At 42.7% G+C, this 24,336-nt stretch overlaps 1 protein-coding gene across 6 annotated transcripts in view; it reads right to left on the bottom strand.

Annotated features, from left to right (window-relative positions):
- Positions 1 to 24,060, bottom strand: part of ABLIM2 (actin binding LIM protein family member 2) — a 130,889-nt gene extending 106,829 nt beyond the window's left edge. For all 6 annotated transcript variants that reach the window (XM_071447454.1, XM_071447457.1, XM_071447459.1 and 3 more), the window contains exon 1: positions 23,737 to 24,060. In XM_071447454.1, coding sequence (XP_071303555.1) covers positions 23,737 to 23,752 — 16 coding nt within the window. In that variant the 5' untranslated portion in view covers positions 23,753 to 24,060. The remainder of the gene's footprint in view (positions 1 to 23,736) is intronic.
- Between the last annotated feature and the right edge of the window lie 276 nt (positions 24,061 to 24,336).

The raw sequence follows: 24,336 nt of genomic DNA, 5'->3' as shown, positions 1-24,336 counted from the left end.
ATCTTAGAAAATTATCAAATGATGATGTAGGTTGCACGCGATCCAGAAAAAAAAAAGATTCAACCTCTCATGTGTTCCAATTGGAATCAATAAATTTAACTTTGAAGATTTCTTACCAAAAAAAAAAAAAAAAAAAAAAAAAAGAAAAGGCACACATCCCACCCCCATCATCCCCCACAAAAATGGGACATTCTGAGAGTTAAGAGGCCTGGATCTATGTCTAAGAGAACTCATGTGCCTGAAATGCCACACAGTTAAGTCCAAAGCTGTAAGGCTGGAAACTCCTCGTCAACACTGATTTTTCACTTCCCACTTCCCAGCTGTCCATGGCTGACTGTGGGAAAGCCCCTTTGGCTTCCACATGTAGTGGAAACAGCTGTGTGTGCTTCTTTGTGCTCGTGTCCTTTGTGAGTGTGGGTACCAAGGCCCTAACTCAGTGTCACCCAGCAGACCTGAGCAGTTTCCATCTGAAGAGTTGCCTTCCTTGTTTTCCAAGAAACAACTCTGTGACCATAGAGACCTCTCTGAATCCTTGTCATATTTTTTGGATGCACTCATCCCACAAGCCTGGGATGCCTTCCCACAAACCCTGCAGTCAGTCCAGCTATGGTGATGCCACAGCCAGGACAGTTTAGAGATGGCCATGCAGAGACAGAGATCAGCCTGTGCAAAAATTCTGACTATCATCTTCAGATTGGGACCATCTGAACAAGTGGCAAGGTGAGTTTTACACCAACAGATCCAATAGGGACCCATGGGTGCATATTCCTCTTCCTCAGAGGCTCAAGCAGCTGCAAGCCCAACCCTGGTGTTTGCACAGATAGCTCTGCTCAGGTTTACAAAGGAGAGAGACACAGAAGATCATATTTAGGATCTGGAATTTAAATCCCAAGTGAAAAGCCCTGAAGAAGCAATCTGCCCCAGAGGGGAGTGGGGATTTCAGACACATCCTCATCTACAACATTCTGTGTCCTGCACACACACACAGCTCCCAGCACTTTAATCCTTGCCTTCAGCCCACAGGGACCATGCCAGAGAACATTTTTCTGCCTGCTTTCCAAATCCCATTCTCTGTGAAGGGATGTAGCTGCAAAGCAGCGGGTCACATCCAAATCCTACTTAAATGCATTCATTTTGGTTGATGATCGCTGAGGAATTTGTCAACAATGTGGAGTGCTGGTTTGAAAGTAAAAAAGAAGCCACCACTGGAAATGTGATGCTGTTACATTTAACACTGTTCCCAGTAAAGCCCACCAGTAAAACCATTATTGATCTGGGTTGAAGACTTTCATCAGCATTCATTTCCTAGTTCTGTCAAGTTTTGATCTTAGCAGTTGGCTCATCACAACCAGAAAGTTCAGCCTTTCCCCTGCTTGCCTGAGGTTACAATTTCCCATCAGTAACATCTGAAATGCAATTATGTGTCTGAGCTCACTTTAATACCAAGAAACAAAGCAGATTTTTTTTTATTTGGACTGTGTCTAAAGTAATGGATATTCTTTATTGCTCAGTTCCACCATAAGCAGCTCCAAAATCTTAAGAATCAACTAAAAAAAAATCACTGGATTCTCTATCTATTACTGTTCTGCACCTCCCTGTCTGCCTGATGATCACTTCTAGCACCTCCAGCAGTTACCCAAACCATATTCCTGCCAGTCCCCTCATCTTTAGGGCAGTGTTTTTTCAGAGCCATGACCCAATATCAGAAACTGTGACTGTGATGCTATTTCCTGCCCCCAGGTCTGCAGCACCTGCTGGGTGCACCCCTGCTCTGCATCACTCTTCACACTGGCATCTGCTCCATCTGCATCCTCCAAGGCCGGAGGGCAACAAGCACATTCCCTGGCTTGGAAATGAGCAAATGTTTGCAACTGGGGAAAAACAGTGTACAAGGAATTTCCATGGCTCATTTGTCTTTCCATTCACTGGTACAAACAGAGTAATAATAACAACAGTGATGCCTGTTTGTTACAGCAACACCAAAAAGCAAAAGCAATATAAAATAATATAGAAAGCAATAGTTCATTTTGCTTTGCCAAGCCACAATATATCACACCCAATCATTAATGAATAAAATTTACTAACTTCTCACTAGCACATATGAAATATATTTCTAAAAGAATTACAATTTGCAAAGGCTCTTTCCTTTTAATGTTGTAGTCTACAGCATAAAAATGTCAAAAATAGTTACTCTGAAATATAAAATTGAACTCCTGCTTTTATTTGCTCTGCTTAATTTGGCATTAGAAAGGGATTAGTTCTTGTTTTATTGCAATCATAGAATTAATTAAGATATACATAGATATTGATGTTACTGTAGTTCTGGTGCTAAAGTCACACTACCTCACACAGTGCAAATTAGTTATCTTTGTCAAATTTTTTACAGTGTAAGAATTCCTTCTTAGATTCAGTTACACCCATACAAATCTAATTCTGTTTCATCCCCATCAGACAAACCAGCACGTTGCTGCCCTTTCCACATTCAGGCTACACAATTTCTGCAATCAATTATCTCCCAACACTGCATTCATAGCAGAAATGTGTTACATTCACACTAACACGACCCCAGAGCCTCCAGCTACAGTGCTACATCATGCACAGCTCTGCAACTAACAGTTCTATTATCAACAGGAACATTTCTGAGGTATCTATACAACTTGCTTTTAGACCAAGTTTTGAGCTGCTTAATTTGCAAACCACCACCTCATTCAGACAGCAAATGGGCTTCAGCTCAAAATAAATATTTTGTTCTGAAGCTTTATATTCACTCTTTTACAGACAGAAGGGGAAGCAGCAACATCATCTGATGAAATCATGTCTTATATGGAAAAAGAGATATTGTATAGCATTTTTCCCAGGTAATGTACAGAAATGCAATTCAGTGAAGGACAGACGAAAATCCAGTGCCAAATTCCACCCTAACCTCTGTCCCCTGATTTCAACAGGGTTGAAACACCAAGTATCTTTATTGTGTCCAGTGGACAGTAGTGTGGTCAGGAGATCCTGAATCACACTATTCCCCATCCAGCCGCTAAAGCTGGTTAATGCCTCACACTCTACACAACACATCCAATTAATCTAAAATTGTAGCCAAGGTCTGGTGAACACCAAGATCCTTTACCTCCCTCTGTCTCCAGAGGAGCCTTTACCTCTGTCCCTAACAGAGAGCCCTAGCAAGCCACTGCAATGTGGAGCTTGGCAGCCCCTGGGCAGATGTAGGTCACTCCTCCTCCTCCTCCCCCTCCCAAGGGCAAGGAAACCAGGAGTTTCATCTGGCTGCAAGCTGCTCCAATTGCCAATAATCCCCCCAATTTGGGTCTATAATAACAACCTGCTAAGGCAGCAGTGACGCAGGACACTGTCCCCTGACCTAGATGCCACTGGGGCCAGACTCAGGCTGCTGGGCCATCACAGACATGGCTCTTCCAGGACCCAGCTTGGGCCACGACACCTTCCAGCACATCCCCTCCTTGTGCCTGCCCAGCTCTGAGGCTGTTTGCATGTTGGAACTTCTTTCTGTCTGTCTAGAACGGCCAAGACCCCTGCCAGGGGGCTCAGAAGCCCTGGCACAGAGCCCAAAACACCTGTGGGTTTGATTATAACCCATAGAGCAAGTTACCAACCTTTTATGAAGATCAGCAAGCCACAACATTTTAAGTGGAATAATAGTGAAGTTATCACGAGGTGAAAAAATAGATTTTGGAGTTTCTAGAATGGGAGTTCAGGGGGCAAGATGGAGGAATCTGAGTGTGTCCAGCCTTTCTCCTTCTTCTTCTTGGCCTCCATCTTCTGCTGTGATGTTGGCACTTTTAGATTGGTTTAGAGTAGAAGCTCACTGTCTAACATAGGTGATAGGTATTGGGAAGTAATTGTAAACATTGTATATGTAGTTTTTAGTATAAAGACATAACACCACCCTGGGGGCAGGCAGAGTGCCTGGAATTGTCTTCCTGGACAGACCTCAGCAGAGCAAGAGAAAAACTTTTATAGATAAGACACAATAAACAACCTTGAGACCGAGAACTGAAGAGCTCTGACTCATTCTTCAAGCGCTCAGGCTGAGAAAAGAGACTTTTAATGTTTCTCAAAGTCATGGTGACCAGCTGAAGATCCTAAGATCTGCACTCCCAACGCTCCCACCTTAAGCACTTCAGCCTCCCTTCCACTACCCCCATGGTTGCTCGCACATGGGTTTGGTCTTTGCACTGACAGCTGCTCTTCAGGCAGTTGGCTTTGTGTAGAAGCAGGATAATTATGCAGAGCCAAATCTGGGGAACAAGGGCGTGCAGGGATTTGTCCACACACAGCCAGCAAGGAGCCCAATAAGCACATGCAGCCCCACAAAACCCACACACAGTTTAAGAACAGAGGACATGAGGCACTGGGCTCATCCAGAGCAGGGTAACACCCAATGACCAATTTACTCGCTACTAGGTCCATTTACTTATATTTTAGCTCTATTTTCCCACAAATGCTTCTCCCTGAGTGCCCTTAGCATCTCATTTTCCCAACTTCAATCCTTCTCCTGGGCAGGCAGTTTCTTCAAACATTCCTTTCACCGTGTTGCTGGAGGAAGGGAGCCTCCCTTACTGTTTCCCAGGGCTGTGACACCTGGGAGCTCTGCTCACCCTTCCCACTGCTGACCATGAACCAAAGGAGCAGCAGAGCACAGTCTGGCACTGCTCTGCTTCCAGAACACCACAGAAAAATAATGGTTTTAATTAAAGAGAAGCCCAACTTTACTTTAATGCAACACACAGAAAGAACAAGTGGTCGATGCTACCACAGCACATTTCCAGCGTTTATTTCCAAAACAGAAAACAAACAAAGAGTCAGTCCAAATACTCCTGAAGTACGTGATGACTCAGATGGTAAATATCCTTTCTACCACATCCCACTTCTCTCTATCATTTGGAGTGACAGCCCTGCTCTCACTGAATTAAAGAAGACAATTCTGCTTTGTAATGAATGAAATCAACATTCTCTCCTGTATCACTTGTTTTTCTGCACTGCTAAGCACTATCATTATCTGGACTTTAAAACTGCTTCATTTTAATAGTGTTTCTGTAGAAACAGGCCTGAATTTCAAAAAGTGCTTTTTGAGGTGCTCTCTTAAAACACAGACATGATTGTAGCACTGAGTGAGGTACCTAAGACAAACACAGCCTAATAAAGTTACACTGATCAAGCTGGAAGCAGTAAGTATTAATTTCATATTCAAAGCACAATATGCAACTCCATGAAAAGACTGATGGGTTCCTCAGGGTTTGAAAAATGATATGATGCAATTGAATTTTCTCAGCAATAGAGTTTCTTACATAAGAGCTAGGAAAAGGACATAGTAAGGGCTAACATGTTAAATAAGCAGAGAACTAGGAACAATTCCTTAATGCAATCCAATCCTTACCACTGTAATAATTTTAGCTACAACTGTCACTGGGGCTGTGGAAAATGTGACATCTTATGGAAATGCTTCTCTCCACTGACAACCAACTAGCTCACCCAACCAATGAGACCTTAGGTGCCGAAAGCAGAAAACTCTGAATTAGCCACCATGACTTCAGAAAGCCTTAACTTGACCTGGCTTCCAGACTCAGTCATTCTGACAACATTTTTCATGCTGTCAATCACAAATCAGTTCCAACTCTTTGTGAGTCTATTAGTAGCATTTGCTGTGTCACTAAGCATTAGAAACTCTGCTATCTCAATTTCAGTCCCTCTTCCAATGCTGAGCTGAAATGGAGCTGAAAACTCAGGTCTGAATTCCAGTCTGGCACAGAACAATGAACTTCCCCTTATGCTCCAAGCCATACAAGCTTGATGACCCCATCATGTCACAGGTTCCCTGTCTGACACCCAGCTAGAGCCCAGGGCAGACAGGTTTTAATACCTTGCATTGCACCACTGAGTTGATAACAGCAATTCTTTTAGGCACCTTCATATTTCCAGAGCACTGTGAGTAAGTCTAACATGGCATCTTTTCAATGACAGCTGTAATTTTCAAAGGAACAAGTTTTCAGTTCTTCCCTCTATGTAAACATGAGCTTTATACAAATAGAGAGATCAGGTAACACTTCAGTCTTCCATTCTTTGCTAAAGTTTCCTGAAATGCTACTGCCAATAGCAATGCAAATTTTATCAGAAGAGTTAATTCCCAAACAAAATCACTCAGTGAGAACACTGTATATGAAACAATGTGCAAATATATTTTATTCAAAGCAAAGACATAATATTTAATGGGTTAAGCATTTCTCTTGGGCAAAAATTAACAATGTGTGGTATTGCATAATAAAAATGAAACATCTTTAATCTCTAGACTTAAAATTGGGCACTGGAAGAAGAAATTCTCTTTCTGATTATTTTCAAAATGTTACAAACTCTTACTTCCAGATGCTGATTATGCAAGCTCAGGATATAACCAAATATTAAATAAATGTGCAAACTGTATCTTTAATGTAGACTCATATCTACAAAACTTTACAGACCAAGTGAAAAACAAAGGAAGGAGAAGGAAAAAAAAAAAGAAAAAAGAACAAAGCTGCCTCTTTTAGGGGAAGATTTGTAAAACAGTAAACCCCTGCATACAAATACCTGGCAACTGCTGGCCAACACAGATGTGGTCCTGAGGAAAGAAAAGGACCAGGGGAAATGCAAACCCCACCAACTGCTACTTTCAATAATAAGAGAACAACAATAGGTTCTCTAGAGTAGAGAAATAGCAGATCTCTGTCTGATCTTGGGCCCTGCTATTCACACAAAATAGGCCTTTCTTCATATTATTTTCTTGAGAAAATGTTATTTTACAAGGAATACCTGCTGTCAATTCTTTGTCTTAACCAAAATAATAAAAAGTGTCCCAAAGATTTGTGGCAATCATTTGGAAAAAAATGAGTAATACTGTGTCATTCTACAATTGTCATCTAAAAAATACAGTATTTTTTGGGTAAATATTCTTTTTTCAAGATGGTGTCATGGAGGTTTTCTATATTATTATAGAAATATTATCTTGATTTAGAAATACACCACTGACACAAGGCCATTCAGTATGGCTCTTCAGAAAGCAGCAGAATCTCTGCACCTCTAGTTCAAGAATATTTTCTGCTGCACTTGATCATTTGCTTCTTTTAAACCTCTATTGAACTTTCTTTCCAATTGCAGGTCCAATCTGCCACATAATTCCTGCCTTCAGCCCCATTACTGACAGTCTGCTAGGGTGGTTATATCCATGCAGGTGTAATCAACACTTATTTAAAAATTGATTAGGTTAATTTCAGCTGTGAGTTCCACTTAGCACCAGGTAAGGGTAAAGGAAAATTGCTGGGAGTCATCTCTTTGTCCTCCAGACAGGGAGCCTAGGTGCCCAATTCTCCAGCACTACAGCAGCAGCAGCAGTCCCCAAAGATGCTCTAGCAGACTGACAGATTTCCCAGTTCCATATTTGGTCTGTTAATAATTACCAGAACTAGAAAAAGACAGAAAATAAACTCATTATTATCCCTCTGAAACTACTGAGATGGAGTTCTCCATTAATTTAGTATGTTCTCTGTTCAACCAGTGAGATTACATTTGTACAAAGGTAGAATTATAACAATCACTTTAAAGTTTATTATTCTACTCACACAGTAAGGTTTAATTTATTTTATTTAAAGCAGTAATCCAAAACCTATCAAACACACTCAGACCTACTCAAAAGCCTTAATACTTATATGCTAAACCTCAACTTTGGCACATTTCAATGCATTTATTGGTTGTATGATTAGTTATGGAACATAATTAGAAAATGTAATGATATTTGCTTCTTTTAACTTTAAATTGCTCTATCTTTAAATAAAAGCTCCTTTTTCTCAGTATTTTTTGCTATCATTTTACAGGAAGTTTTATATTACTGAGATTATACCTCTCCTATCTAGGAATTTCTTTTATTTTTGACATTCACTCAAAAAGAAAATAAATCAAGACACTATATCAAAATTAGTCTAGCTGTACTAACAACATATTAAATTATAATAAGAAGCTGTGTACTCTGCTGTGCAGCAAATCTACAGACTATTAGAAATTTATTCTCAGGTCAGCTGTACAAGAGATTAGATCTTTTAATTATCTGCCACAGAATGGGAGTTAGGAGCCTTGAATCCATTCAGCTGTTCAGTTTGTGACCTGCAGAAATAAATCTGACCTCTTACAAAGCACATGTAAGCACCACACACACACTCTGAGGCACAGCTATGGTTTTAAAATCACCATGTAACTCTGGTATAACACTGTGCTTCAGAACAACTGAGCTTCCCCTGGAAATGTATGTGAGCCTGTGTTTTTTGGAAGTGCTGCACAAGAGTCCCAGAAGCATTGTCTTGCTGTCCTGCTTTAGCTTTAAATGTGATTTTAATCATGCCAAAGTTAAGTTTAGCACTCCCACACGCTATATTTAGAACCAGAATAATTTAGGTTGGAAGGCACCTCTGGAGGTCATTCAGTCCAGCCTCCTCCTCAGCACAGATCCCACTAGATCAGGTTGCCCAGGGCCTCGTCCTGTCCTCAAAGCCCCAAGGATGTAAGGCTGCCACTTCCCCTCCTCCAGAGCTTTACAATCTTCTTGGCAATTTTGCTTCCTCTTCTGCTTAATCAGACTTTGCCCTGTTGCAAGCTGTCATGGGCTTGAGCCCTGTGCTTTTGCCCCCACCTCTGAGCAGAGCCTGGGCACATCCTCTCTCCAGGCCAGCAGTGGGACATGAGGACACTGAGGTCTCCCCCAGCCTCCCAAAGGAGCCTGGCTCCTGCAGACCCTGCTTGAGCATCCAGCCTCTGCCATGCAGCCTGTCCACAGCCCTGCTCCACTTCCCCCAGGGCCAGGACCCTGGCATGACACAAAGCAGAGCTCTCTAAATCCCTCTCTCACATGAATACCATCACAGCTGAGTGAGCACACAAATTTAAAGCAGGGTGATTAAAATTACCCTTCCAAACCCATATTTTGTATCTTTTGAAAGCTGACCCAGTGTTCAGTGCTGCTGAACACCTGTAATTCACAGCATTTTGCCCATACAGGTTTTTTTTTTTTTTTTTACCAAGTCACCTTCCATCATAGTACCACGTATCCTAAGTAAGAAACCAAAACTCTTCTACCTGGATCTGCCATAAAGGAGCTTGGAATGCCCTGAAGGGGGTGTCAACAGTTCTCATCTGTAGCTTTAGATCACTGGATTCTAAAAGAATAAAAACTAATATTATACTCATGCTTAAATGGCTAAATAAATTCCTTTCTTTTAGATTTAAATGTCATAATTAATTTATTGTCCCACATTGTTACCAGTCACAATAAATATGTAGATTTGCAGCAGCCTAACCTGAGGACTGACCCTACAAACCAAGTATTAGATACACAGTGACATCAGTGATCCACCACCAAAAATTCACAGTAGAAGTAGAGCAGCCAAACACTTTTTAAATCTATGCACAAAATAAACATTTAAAGAAACCGAGGCAGCTTAAAAAGCTACACATTTGACATTGCAATTCGCCTCAGAAGTAGAGATTTTGTTGAGACAATAAATACCAATCCCACCTAACAATATATCCTCAGGATCACAGGCATTACTGCACAGGTATCCAGTTTCCAGCCTCCACACCCTGCCCAGGCTCCTTGCAGTTTAAAGAACAGGCAATGTGATTAACACTGCTAATCTGGCTGCACTGTGAATTTTGGCTGACTCTTCCATATGGGAGCTCTGGGAGTTTTGACTGCAATATAAGAAGTATTGTTAAGCCCTCAAAGTTCTATCACAGCCTTGAAATACTTGTTGTTTTAAATTAAGTACCATCCCTCAGGGATATGTGACTGCACAGCAATCTGTTCTTCAGTTTTTTATTAGATGAATTTGGTTCTAGTTGTCATAGTTGCAGAAAAAGGTTAGAAGTCTTTAACATTCTATAAAGTCTTCTCATCCCTTTCCAGTATGAACAACATAAACAAAATGCAAATGGTAAAAATGAGGCTCCAGTTTCTGCTCCATTTTATGATTATGGATTCCACTGCTTGTGATTTTTCCCTTAATGTTCTTGAGCGTGAACATGGCCTAATTTAGAGATCTCAGCAATATGCATAAGATTTTGTCTTCTGCTTGTATACTCTCTAAATTTATGATACTATAGTATTTTTTTTTACATATAAGTATTTATTTAAGTCCTAGAGATACACTACTTTGGAGAAAAATCACCAACCACATGAGTGTTGAAGGGACCTTCCCAGGGTGTTGAAAGAGCTGATGGGGCAGTTCCACTCACCAGTGTAGCCTCAAGGAAAGGAAAAAAACATTCAGGGAAAAAAAAAAAAAAGAAAAAAGAAAAAATACTCCCTCAGCAAGTGATATTCCTCTTGGAAACAGCAGGAATGGCCTCTTTGTCCCACTCCCTGATTTTATGGCTGTGGTGGGGGAAATGGGACAGTGGCGACAACGCCCACAGCTGAGCACCTTGAACCAAACCAAGGCAGGGGCCAAAGGCAAATCACCAACATGGCTGGTGCCAAGGGACCCAGAATTGGCCCCAGGCCCTCCAGCACTCAGAGCAAATCCCGAGCTGCTGGATCCATCTGTGGATCCTTTGCTGTAACGCTTCATTTTCCAGCCCGTAGGCAACTGACAGAGCAGATGTCGCTGAGATGACTTAACGTATTAAGCTGCTATTTGTTTAATTCTGATGTGGAAAATGTGTCACACTCTAAATAGTTTAGTATGTTAATGTACCACTGCAGCAACCTACAGCAATCTTTAATCATTTTATTTTAGACTTATTTGCTTATTTTACTTTAAATCATAATTAAAACCTGTTTTCTTGCTTCCTTTTAAGTGTACTTACTCTTAACTTCACCTCCAGTTTCCTCAAGCTGAATAAACAGAACTATTATCACAAATAAACATTTCATGTCCTAGGATATTTTATCTACAATTTATTTGCATTAAATTATATAAGACAGATGCAGATAAAACTTCCAGTATAATATATTCCATTAACAATCTGCAGCACAATAATTCATAAATGATGGGGCTCTGGGAGTTTAACTTTAAGGCATAATAGCTTAATTTCTGTGTCTGCATAGGAAAGGTGACCAAAGCTGTATTTGCAATGGGTCTCTGAGTAATAGTATTAAAATCTGAAATCTAAATATTCTTATTTGAATCAAACTTTTTCAGGAAATGTTCTTCAAAATTTTAATTCTAAGGTGAGAGCAGATTTTAATAACTACAGGATGAAGTTTTATTTCTTATATAAATGCATAGTTCCTTATGCTTCAATGGGATTATACATGGCAGTACAGCTAGTCTTGACCATGAAGAGTATTCACCTCAAAAACTTTTAAGGAATCAATTTTAGAATCATTTTTAAAACATTATGATGAGCAGGACAAACAAGGAATTCCAAGCTGTAAAGATGAACACTGCACATTTCAAACTGAAGGAGCAATATGAAGTCTACTGAACTTTCAGTGCATTCACAAGAGATGTTGCAGAGCCTTATTAGCCTGACAAACTCTAAGCATGTATTAGTAAAAATAATCCTCTTGCATGTAGCTGCAGCCCTTTGATAAGTCAGCAGCCCTTGCATTAGCACTTCTGGTTTCTTGAGGCTCTGGGCACAGGTAAGACACATTTAGCTTGCCAGCACCTTACCCTGGTGATTTGGGTTGGGCATTGGGATGTGACAGGCTTTTCCTACAGGCACTGCAGGGCTGGCTGCTGCTTCAGCACTGGGGTCATGTCAACAGCTCTGCAAAAAACCCTCGTGAACTTCTTAAACTGTAATGTAAAATCAAAATTGTGGAGTGTACTTTTAAAAATACAGCTTCTGAAACATGCTTCTGTGCTCGTACACCCAGTTAAGGGATAATGTTGCATGACAGTGAGGAATTCCTGCAAAGAAACACTTGTCTGCATTTTTCTGTACAGCAGGCTCATCTGGCTTGATGGTGGGCAGCCAGCCACTCCTCATTGGGACTGCAATGGCCCATTGCACAACCCACTGTGAGACACCTCTGGAATACAGGCACAGGTGTCAAAAGGCTTCTAACAGCAAAAAAGCTGGAAGGAGTGTGTTCAGCAACACATCTCCATAACCACCCTGTGCTGGTCCCCAGCAGGCACCCCCAGCGTGGCCTGTCAGCTCCACCTCTCCTTGGAATCATTCTTATATTCTTTTCCCCCAACAATTTTAAATTCTACCAGCAGTGACACTCTTCTGCAATGATGAAATGATCAAAGCCTGCTGACAAAGAAATGAACACAGGAATCTGATGCTTCCAAACTGAGAGCAACAGGACACAATCAAAGCAGTGCACTTTAGCCAGATTTTTTTAAGATGGACTTGGTTGTCTCAATGTCTTTTGAAGAGGAGTGCCATGTGTGGCTAGGAGCAGGTTCCCTTTATCTAGACAATCATACTCAGTAAAGAAGCTTGACTCAGTACCAACCCTCAGAGCTGAAATAATCTTCACCCCAACAACTCAGCTTTCAGGTCACAAAAGCTCACTCATGCTATCAGTGTGACCTGGAAGAGATCACAAAATTTTCTAAACTACCTATTGAATCCATGTCATTGTAACTGATGAAAGCTGCAGAAATTGTAAAATTGGAAAGTTGCCTCAAACCCCAGCTTCCCTACCCAGCTGGGAAAGGGAGATGGGTGAGCACAGAGAAACCTGGAGCTTTTCCACTTTGCTGCTGCGCTTATCCGTAACAATGGCCTTTGGGGGAATATTAACTTAAGCCTGCCTCTAGGGGAGAAAGCTGCACGTTATCTCTTTGCCACCACGTTATGCCACCTTTAAAGAGCTTTAAAGAACTGGCAAGTGACAGTGACAGCTGCTGGCAGGGGTGTGCTGGGACAGGCTGCACAGATTCCTTGGTGGGGCTGCACGCTCAAGGCTTGGGTGCCAGCCCATGCTGCCTTTTCCTACCATGTAAAAATAAAAAATAAAAATAAAATTTAAAAAAATAAATTCCAGAGTTAGGTTCTAAGGATTTTTTTGAAAGTATTTCACATGTGAAGTTTTTTCTGATGACATCAGCTGCAATCCTGGTTGTTTTTTGAAATGAAATCTCCTCATAAATATGATCCAGAGAGAAACAAAAATCAAGGGCAGGAATATTTAGGCTGCCAGGGGCATGGAGTTAGCAGCAGGAAACTGGCTTTGTTACAGTTAGTTTTCTCAAGCCCAACTCTTCCCTCCCTTCTTGAGCCACTGGACAAGCTAAGACCAGATATTATTTTCAAAACTTAGGGGAAGATGGCAAACAAATTAACCTTTCAATTTCCACTCTTACATCTATAGACAAATGTCAGCCACTCATGCCCATGCCAAAAATAACCCAAAATGTATTAAGTCTTACACATGTAAAGTCAGAGTGATCTAACAGAAGGAACATTTAATTCAGACTTTGGTATTTCAGACTCCTCTTCTCTTGACTAATCCTACCCAACACAAGTCACAAATCTCTTCTCAGTTCTGCACAAGCAAATCCCCTCCTTCTGTGAGAGCTTTGCAGTCAATTGACAAAAAACTATTAGAAATTTAAACATATTTACAAAAAAATGAGCACCAACATACCATGATGAAATTCTACCAAAAAGAAACTCTGGCATCAGAGAACGTAAATCTCATACATCCTACCAAAAAAGGAAGGGGTTCCTGCAAAATATGGCAAAATTTTCCTAAAGATAAGATCTTATCTTTTAGTCTGGGATTAAAAATACTACAACTGTTTACCTATGACACAAAGCCAGAGACAACATCTCCTCCCAATAGTTTACAAACAATATAAACTGCAGTCAGAAAAGATACAGAGAATATTAATATAACAGCAATTATTGTAATAATTACATTGTTTGTATTTAAAAGTTTTCCAGTCATTTATTGCATTATTGCTTTCTTTAAGCCATACCATTTCAGGATGCTTAGAAAGAAGTATGCAATAAAAGCTGAAATAAATTGATGAAAAGAGATTTTAACACTGACAGTGAGATTCAAGAGCCATGTTGGAAGCAGCCTAGAGACAGGAAGGAGTGGAACACATTGGGTGATTTGTTTATTTGTTTGTGATTTGTTTAAACCATTTTGTCCAATGGATTTGTGGATGTGCAGCTCCTACTGCCCACCCAAAGCCCTCCCTCCTCAGTGCTACCCAGAGCTGCCAAGATGCAATGCCAGGTAGCCTGTGACCAATCTTTAGCAGTTAGTTCTTTAGTAAGCATTAATTCTTCATGGAACCATAATATCAGTGCAATGGAAGTAACACCCATGTAATATTTTTTTTTCCCACAGCACAGTTAACAATGATTTCCCTAGAAAATTCACAGGGGCTATCTAAATTTCAGTCCTTTGCCTTCCAGCACAAGAGACACGATCTGCCTTCCAGATCCACAGCACAGAGCCACAAGGCAAGCTAAGGGTAGGAATTTTCCTTTAAAATGTCAAGGTTTGTTGTTTACCCACTGCTGAGGTCTCTCTAAGCAACAATGGATGTGCAACTCTTTAAAAAAGATTCACAGGCTCACCTATGGAAAAAAGATTTTTTTTTTTTATTACCAAAATGTAAACCAGTACAGCATTTTCTAAGCATGCAGCGTAACTGGCACAGAAATGGACTATCAGGAGAAGGGATATGTTCAATACCTTTTATTGTCTTGAAAGAACACACTTCTGCTTTTGCAAGTAACTCACTATTGGGATATATGAGTGAAAACAACCACATACAGAAAAGTAGGAGAGGATTAGATGGTTTAGCAACTGAATTTGACCCATAAGTTAGGCAGTGTCTCAAAAATTGTTTATGCAAGTAACTGGAATTAAAGATGGAATGCAGAACTGAAATATTTGTGCTTTTTGATGGCCATGGTGCCAACAGCTATACTGAAAGCATCCATCACTGTAATAAATACATAATTACTGACCATACAAAACACATGTATGATAGCAAAATTACTAGGATGGAATCATCCAATGTACATGATTTCTATATATTTCCAAAAATACTATTTACCCTCGTATTTAGAAAGGGCCTGAGAAGCTCCATCTTTCTAATTCTGAGCAGGACAGGTAAATCGAGCATCCAACCAACACTGTGGCAGTTTCTGACAGCTTCAGCTTAACAGCCAGGCTTCTCCTGCCAACTTAAATTTGCAGCTCGTGCTGCTTGCTGCTTTCTAAAATAGGCACGGCTATGGCACACTTCTAGATCTGTGCAGACCTTATGTGCTTCAGAGACAAGACAGAAAGCTCAGCTGAGCATTTCCCCAGAGCTGGCAGCACTCCCCTAACATCAATCTCATCATCAACTTCACAGGACACAGCCTGAGTTGTTCCCATCAAAAGTCAGCTTTGACCTTGGGAAAAAACTCAGGCGTATCATAAGTTAAAATTATAGATCTATGGAAAGAAATGCAAAATGTGACTATTGCTTCAGCAGTTTTTCTGAAAATGCATCACTTGACTGCAGACCAGAAATTTGATTTAACCCCAAAGTTTAGCAGTAGCAGAAGTTGAGGGTTCCCAGCACAACCTAGGCTTTAGCTTTAGGTCAAATCCTATTAATAATATAGACAACCAAATCTGCAGCAGTGTCAGTGGGTAGCTCTATTAAGATATAAATAGAACTTTGTTAAGCTGGCTTTATGCATTTAATGAAATTTAGGCCACACTACCAAAAAGAAGCTAAAATTCATCATCTGAGGTGATGATTCCTTAGTACTATCTTGAAAAACATACAAGACCAAGATGGACACAGCCATTGTCATCATTAGCTCCCAGATCAGGACAATGGGCACAGCTGGAAACAAACTACTGGGCCACACAAGCACTCAATCCAAGCTGGACAGTCTAATGATCTGAAATAATGACAATAAATGTCAGCAAATTGAAACACAATCTATTGTGTTTTATCATTACTAAAGGTCCCATGGCTCATACAGACAGAAGGTTCTAGAAAAGCTTTGGTTATGCTCTCATTGACAACACATTAAGGCAATCTGTGAGGTGTTTTTTACCTTAGTTTGGCACCATGAAAGCCTATGGTTATTAGAACAAAGATGCTGAAATGATTGCACCTAATTCTGTACAAAGGCACATAAATAAATGCCCTAGTTTCAAAGAGATAAAACACTGCAGTTTACAGTGATGGGCGATGATACTTTAAACTTCCCAAGGTCTCAGCAGTGGAGAAGCCAGATTTTCACACCAAACTCCGTGTCCCAGCTGAGGGGCTCTGCAGCTGCACACACATAACCCCCAGGACAGGCCTGCATCTTTAGGCAATTGTTCAAGAGATCTGTGATACATAAACGCTGTTTCTCCATGGGGTCTGGTTCAGGAAAGCTTACCAATGTTCATACATGCAGCTGACACTAATTTTTCTCCAATTTTCCAAGGCAGGAATGAGGCATCAAAACATGTCCAGGAAGATTGGTTGGTAAATAGCCACACAAAACATTCAAGATTAATCTGCCTGCAGATCTCTGTAGCAACACAACAGATGCTCTGCAGTCATGGCTTAGGACAGTTTCAAATACCCACTGAAAACTTTGGACCAGATAACCAGAGATCCAGCTGACTGAAGGCCAATCTTCAGTTTGGCAAGTGCTGGAGCAACCTGGCCTATTAAATTTTGAAAACCTCAGAGGCTGGAGATTTCACAGCCCCTCTGCTACCCTCCTTGGTTCCCTCCTGGGTTCAAGCACTATCACTGGGATTTCACTTTTCCTTACAAGCAGCATGAACTCCTCCTGTTACTCCTGACTGTTGCTTCTTGCCCCTTTCCTATGCCTTTGTGAGAGGAGCTTGGCTTCATCTCCCCTTCATCAACCCATTGGGGGGGTTAGAAAATTGAAAAATTCAGTTCCCCTCGGTCTTGTCTCCCTTTTCCAGGTGGATCAAGAGCAGAGCTCTCCACCCCCTCTCCCTGGCTGCCACACTCCCAAGGGAAGCACACAGCAGCTTCCCCCGTCCTGCTCACTGCACCAATCCTGGCAGGTCCACTCTGCTGACCAAGTGGGTGGGAACATCACAGCTCAGTTACACTATTAGTCATGGAAAGGTCAGTGCAAAGCAACTCTCCTCCCTTATCACCAGTACTTACCCATCACCTGCACCCAGGAACGTTCCTGTCACTGCCTGAAGCCAGAGCACAGGGCTGAGTTTGGTCTGAGCAGGGCCAGAGCTGCCGAGCAAACCCAGGCTCAGAGCACAGGCAAAGCCCTGGATTGGCAAGCCTGACTTGCAGCCAGGTTGACAGGCAGCAGAACAGAGAGCATATGTGCAAGTCACAGGGTGAGGTGCCAGGGCCAGCGCCAGACACCCACGGTACAGACAGACGCAGCCCCAGCTGCTCCCGTGTGTGTCCCAGCTCAGGCACTTGGCTGCAAACCCTTCCCCATTCCCATCTTCCTCTCATCAGGGTAATTAATAGTGGCAACAGAGCCTCTATTTCTATGGTTTCCCTGGTATCAGTACACAATTGTATATGGTACCTTAAAGATTAGATCCTCTGTATCTGTGTTGCATCTAAAACTGTAACCAGGTGATTGCCTTCATGCTGCTGGTATTGCAAAGCCAAAGGAAACATCACAGAAAATCCTACAAGACTCCATAAAGCCAAACTTCCCAGCTGAACTCTGTCAAATATCATCAGTGGGGTCTTACAAAGTAAAGAACAGAAAAGCCTGCTTGACTTGCAGGTTCCAGCTGAGTTTGCAATACCAACAACACCAACAGGAACAAAGAGAGGCAGAACTTGTAAACAGAGCAAAGCAAATGAAGGTAACTGAGACAAAAACAAACAGGAAACTGTAAAAGTATTTTTCATGACTTCTAGGGCATTCACATTATCTTAAAAGCAAAACTTACAGCAGTCTAGGATTTATAAATGTACCTCAGTAAAATCTCTTGACAGAGGTAAAAATAAGTCAAGAAAAAAACAAAGTGGTCTCTGACCAAGAACTCTCCAAATGAATCCTTGCATACAAGGCTGTCCATTCATTCAGTCCCACTCAAGAGTTGCTCAGCAGAGAAGATCCCAGTATATATTTAGACATCATCTAGTAAACTGCCTTATGAATCACTTCTGAAATTCCCTTTATCCTAAGTCACTTACTCTATGTCATATAATCTCTAAGTCATATACTTAGGAGGAGAAGGAAGTATATGACCTATTTTTTAAAGTGACAAAAGCTCTTGCCTGACACTTGAGCAGAACAGGTTCTGTGGCTTGTTCTTCATATGATATGCATCAAACTTTAACTCCTACTTCACCACGAATTTTACCATACAAACAGCATGACAGCAATTCAATCTTTGTCACTGCCTGAAATAGACTGGAAGGAACACAACTACTGAATGCTTAGTGCTCCCCTTTTGTACACCACACCCAGCTACTTCACTCCATAAACCAGTACAGGTGAGGGATTTTTTCCCCACTGAAGCACAAATGAACTTGGCAAAAGGGAAGAGGAAGAACCACATTTCATCTTCCTCTGAAGTATCACAGTGCCTCATGCTAGAAATGAACTGACAGAAGAGGTACTTGAAAACTTCCCAAGGAACTGGATGCTGTATTTGTGAGCAGCTACTATGCAGTAACAACCAAGATTACACATTTGGTCTTCATATCCACCATGAGGAGCAACTGCAATCTGTTACTGTTTTACAATGACAGCATTACTTAAACCTAAAAATAACAGTTTCTAAGTAGGAAAAAAACCAACCTGCAATTAAGAACATTAAAGTATTTTCAGTGCATTACTAGTGATCTCCTGCAATTCAGGAATTTGTATTTTTCATGGCCACCTGTGCTGAGACTGTTTTCTTTCATATACAAATCAAGAATCTTGTCCTATAAGATCAGGACATTCTTCAAAACATAGTTAATGATCAATTTGACTAATGCCAGTAGAAGGATTTGATTTTAAAGAGAAAGGGGAAAAAATAGCTCCTAAAGCTACAGAAATATTCACTGAACAAAGTTTTTATTCATCTCACATTTCTTGTCTGAAATGGAAAAATAAGTAACCACGCTTCATGCAATACAATACTCCATCTAGATTCAGAGCACGAACATCAACTAATAAGCTGTGAAAAAAAAACATTCCAATGTTTCAGATGCTAACAGATATGGACCTTGACATGCTGCTAATGGATCTTGACACAGGGAATAATATAAATTCAGAAATGTTTGCCTTAAGGTTATATTTAAGGATTCAGAGGGCAAGCCAACAAATTGTCCAATAATCTCCAAGGCCCAGGCACCATCCTCCATCTATCTGATGCTGGGCTTATGCAGAGACCCAGCTGTGCTGCCTGGGCCCCTCCCATTCTGGCACTTACAGAGCTCTGTTTCTAACAGCCCCGTGCAGCACAAGCCCTTTTAACACAAATATGTTTAATTCTTTACTTCGAGTGCTGGGTGCTTGGTTGGAGAACCAAAGGTCCAAAGGTGAGTTAATGGTACCAGCAAACCCCTACAGGACTGGAAAATGCAGCAGTGAGCTTACAATTAACAGTAATCAGGAAAGAGGAGTTTCCACTGCTAAGTCTTAATTTGTATAGACAGGAATTGTTTTTCAAATTGAGCAAAACTAAAATTAGGATTTCTTCACTCCTCCTTGAATGTTGGCCATCCCATTGCACAGAAGAAGAGAGATAAAAGCAGCCATGCTTGTATTTCTCAATTTTCTCTACATTTCTATGTTTTTATGTCAAAGATAATTCTTGGTGATTAAGTACATAAGCAATAATGTCCTGAGGAACAGAACTGAAAGCATACTGCTTGCACCTCGTACTGCAGGGGCAGTCAGAAGTGAACAGACAGCAGCCCATACCAGCCCAGAAGGGTGCTCAGTACTGGGCAGGTGCTGCACTGAAAACAGGCAAGAGAGCCAGAAGGAGACCTCACTGAGAAAGCCAAATGCCTGGATTCTGTTGAGCAGAACTATCCACCTTTCCAGAGATGGGCTGCAGCACCTGGGCAGCATGTGAAGGCCACCAGGAGACAGGATGTCCTGCAGGCAGGAGTTACCAGCTGATGTGACATCACCTGAGAATCTCTTCTGACCCACGTCACCCCATCCTAACTGTGCTGTGTGTTTCCACCATCCACAAACATGCTGCCATTTAAAAGATACATGCACTGAGCTGAAACCATTTTCTTAAGAGCTGTAAAGAATCCCCCAAAACCTTAACAAATCCCAAGATACAGCTTCCTGATTTTTACAGTCTAAGAAATTAAATAGAGTCTTTGCAATTCAACCCAATTTTCAGGAAGAAAATACCATCAGGAAATAGAGGTTGTTGTTTTTTTTTCAGGGAAACCTGACTAAAATGGCAATGAAATGAAGTAGTTCTACTCTTGTTTAATTATGAAACATGTAGGATTGCATCTTATAAGGTGAACACGTTCATTAGCAGGCAAACTCCAAAGCAAGCTGACCTCTTGGTGCTCCTGTCTAGTAATTCAATGCTCTTTTACCAGTGCCCAGAACGAAGGGCTGAAAGAAAAATGCTGTATCAAAGTATAAAATATAGCACAGTCTGAAACAATCATAACTTTTGTCTCTAGGGAGGATTCTTATCAGCATAGTTGCATGTGAACTTTGAAAAGGAATTAATCATCTCCAAGCTGAGCTGGACCCTGTGTGACCAACCTGAGTAACCTCTTTTGTAACCAGAGCCACTACATTCCTGCTCCATTTGGGCTGTGACACTCCATTTGCTGTCCTCTGATCCATGCAATCAAATTGCCCCTTTAATATAATAGTTTAAAGACTAAATAGCTGTGTGAATTTGTGTCATGACATTTAATTTAATCTAATCTAACTCACCTAGTATGTAATTAGCTCTGTGATTCCCTTTTTGCACTTAAATAATAGACATCATGTTACCCTATTTCTGGGAATTGAGGAGAACCTCATTTTCACAATCTCAAATATTTAACCTATTCTGTTCTTCTTGCTACAATTTCAAGATGGCAAAGAACTTAATTATTAGACTGAAAAACCATATTATAAACTCTTAAAAGTACCTTTAGTATCCTAAAAGCACAACCATTTCATGCAAATCTCCCAGGTAGAAAAAGCAGTGAATAGGCTCTTTCTTAGAAATAGTCTCAGCCAAAACCAATGGTTAAGTATATGTAGAAGGCAGCTGAGGAAAATCATGTGTGGAAAAATCTAATTACAACACATGTAATGATGCATCTGAGCTGTGTCTTACTAAACCAGGTGATCATATGCTTTCTAGATTTAAAATTATAGCATGAGTCTGCAGCCTTCATCAAGACAATGGCTCAATGCATGCACTACTGAACCATTTTAAATTGTATTAACTTTATCAACATCACCCTTAGCAAATATAAGCATTTCTGTACCTAATGCCAAATGTTATGGTTAAAGTGGCAAAGCAGTGTCACAGCACTGCCTGAAACCCTCTTGATACAGACAGTGAATGATGTGCTGCCTTGGTGCAAGAGAGGACACAGACCGAGCAAAAGTTTCTGGAGTAATAAGGCAGATTCACAACTGTTTGCTCCATCTCAAGAGTAAGAGAAATATTGGGAATTTCTCCTAGATTACCAAACCATGCAGCAATTCATTGGAGCTTATGTGAGGCTGATTTTAACACACCACTTCACCCTTGTTTTCTTTGCAGAACCAGAAATGTATTTCTGTTAGAGTAAACAGCAAACTTTGAATTAAAGCCTTTCCATAGTAATTTTGGTGGAAATCTTTTGGGAACAGCAATTTTAAACAAACAGTGGCACTGAATTTGTTGTACAATACTTGACCCATTAATGTTAATGGAAAATTTCCATTGATTTCACTGAGTAGATATGGGCTCCTCACATTTAATTTATCATGAGAATTGATTGCAGGTTGTTTACATAGCCCACACAGACACACAAAGTCAAAATCTGGAAAGATCAAAGCTAACCCTATACTTAAAACCAAAACTCCTAAAACTGCCAGTTATTCTTTCAAATTAGACCTAAGAATCTCAGGGTTTTTTTCCACTCTCTTTTTTCTCAGGATGTTATTTTTATCTTGGCACTGTTCTTTTTTGCTATTTAATTTACACCGTGTTTGGAGCAATTACTGAGATAGAACTGTGTCAAGTCTCCTCTGCACTAACTTTTCTACTGGGTTTATAACTTCAGAATCTATTTAACTGACATTTAAAATATTATAGAGAGAAAAAATTGCACTCTAATATTTCCTCTACCAAGCTCAGTTCTACCACAATAGAATTTAAACATTTCTCAGTATTTCATGTTCTTGAGTTCAACATTACAGACAGGCAACCAAGGAGTGGATTCCCTACCGGCATTTCACTAGTGCCAAAGGAGATGTTACTATCCTTGTTAATTATCCCGATGCTCTTTAAAGAAAGAAACAGACTTGGGATTTCTACAGTAGTTCAAACACCCTGCAACATATGCTTTGCTCTCACCTGCACACCTGCCTTGGCCTGGGCACTTCCACAGAGAGGACAGGCATGCTGGCAGCCCGTGTTTCACCCACAGACCACACGAGGACGTGGACAATCAGCACACATGAAAGCACTTACACCACCAACAAACATGAGGAAATGCCAGACTTGGCTTTCAGCTGCAATCCGCAGCAGGTGCCTGACCCAGGTCACTCGCTGTCCTAACCGGGAGCTCGTTCTCCCTCTCTGTTTGCAGCAGGCTCCCTTTGGCTCGCTGCGAGGATGTGGTATGATTAAGCATGTTGACATACAGAGTCACCACATAATTGTAGCTATTCAGCCTCTCCCTGTTGTTGTGGTAGAGCGTATATTTAGCACTACAGTTACCCTCACAAACGAAACACACAACCACCTCCCACAGTCCCCTCTCCTCTGTGCGCAACCCTGCATTTGCCTTAAGGACTGTAATATTTTGCAATCGGCTGTGCTCTGAAGTAACCACCCCCCGCCGACACTCAACGCAGATGAATGCTGAATCGCTAAAAAATACAGTTCCAAGTCAAATCCTGAATGTATCACAGGATAAATTAGTTTTGTATTGCCCTGGGCAACTGGATTCCTCCGGGCGGCAATCCTAGCCTGGGCTCCGTGGCACATCCCTAATATCCACCTTCTCTACCGCCACAATATCTCGCCCAGCAGAAAAGGCCGGTTTTTAACCCAAATATCCCCGTCTGAAAAGCTGCATGCTCCCACCCGGGATGCCGGGGCACCAGCTGATGCCGCCCGCACCGCGCCTCGGCTGCGGGGCCGCGCCGAGACGCCCGAGCCGCTGGGTACCGGCAGGGGATGGAGCCAGGGCGGCCCGGCCGCGGCCGCCCCAGCCCGTCCTGCGGGCTCCGGCCGGGGCTGCGGGGAACGCCCGGGGCTGCGGGCTCCGGCCGGGGCTGCGGGGAACGCCCGGGGCTGCGGGCTCCGGCCGGGGCTGCGGGGAATGCCCGGGGCGGGGGCGGCTCCGCCGGAGCCCCGCGCTGGGTCCGCAGCCCCTCCCGCCCGACAGCGCCCGAGGCTCCGGCAGCGCCCGAGGCTGCGGCAGCTCCCCCCGCCACAGGCGCACATACAGATTCTCGTATTTTCGGGTGGTTTTAGGTGAGCAATTTTTATCCGGCTGCCGCTGCCCGCACCCCGCGCTGCAACGAGACGGACCCGAGGTGGGCAGCGGCAAAGATGCCCCGAAACACCGGGGGTCCCGGCCGCCCCCCGCGCCCGCCTACCTGTGCCGGTGCTCATGGCGCTCCCGCCGCCGCCGCCGCCGTCACCGCGCCCCGCAGGCGGCTCCGTCCCCGTCCCCGTCCCCGCCCGCCGCGCAGCGGGGCCGCGCCGCGCTCCGCCCCCGCCGCCAGGTGCCGGCACCCGCAGCCGCGCCGCGGCTCCGCTCGGTTCGGCACGGCTCGGCTCGGCTCGGCTCGGCACGGCGGCACCTTGGGAAGTGTAGGCAGCCCCGCGGACTACATCCCCCTCCGTGCCTTGCTGCGGCCGGGGGCGGCTCCGGCCCCGCCGCTGCTGCGGGCAGAGCTGCTGCAGCACCCCCGCCCCGCAGAAACTTCTGCCCAGCTCTCGGCCCCAGTCGCAGCCCGCTCCCACCTGCCGGCCGCCCCGCCCGGTCTCCCTCGCCCTGCGGCTGAGATCTTCCTCTGCATTTTCCTGTCCCGCTGGTGCTGGGCTCGTACGATGGCCCAGCCGTGAGGTGCACAGGTGCTCCGGGATGTCCCCGAAGCGCCGGGCAGCGACCATGAAGATGCTAGCGCTGTTCCCCGGCGCAGCCCAGGCTCCCAGGCAGCGCTGCACCGCACGGAAGGTGTTGGCAGCAGGTC

Source organism: Agelaius tricolor, unplaced genomic scaffold (genome assembly GCF_023055355.1).
Source record: "Agelaius tricolor isolate 1412-34295 unplaced genomic scaffold, bAgeTri1.0.p SCAF_24, whole genome shotgun sequence".
NCBI lineage: Eukaryota > Metazoa > Chordata > Aves > Passeriformes > Icteridae > Agelaius > Agelaius tricolor.
Note: the sequence above shows the minus strand (reverse complement) of the source record. Positions and strands in the feature narration are given on the sequence as shown.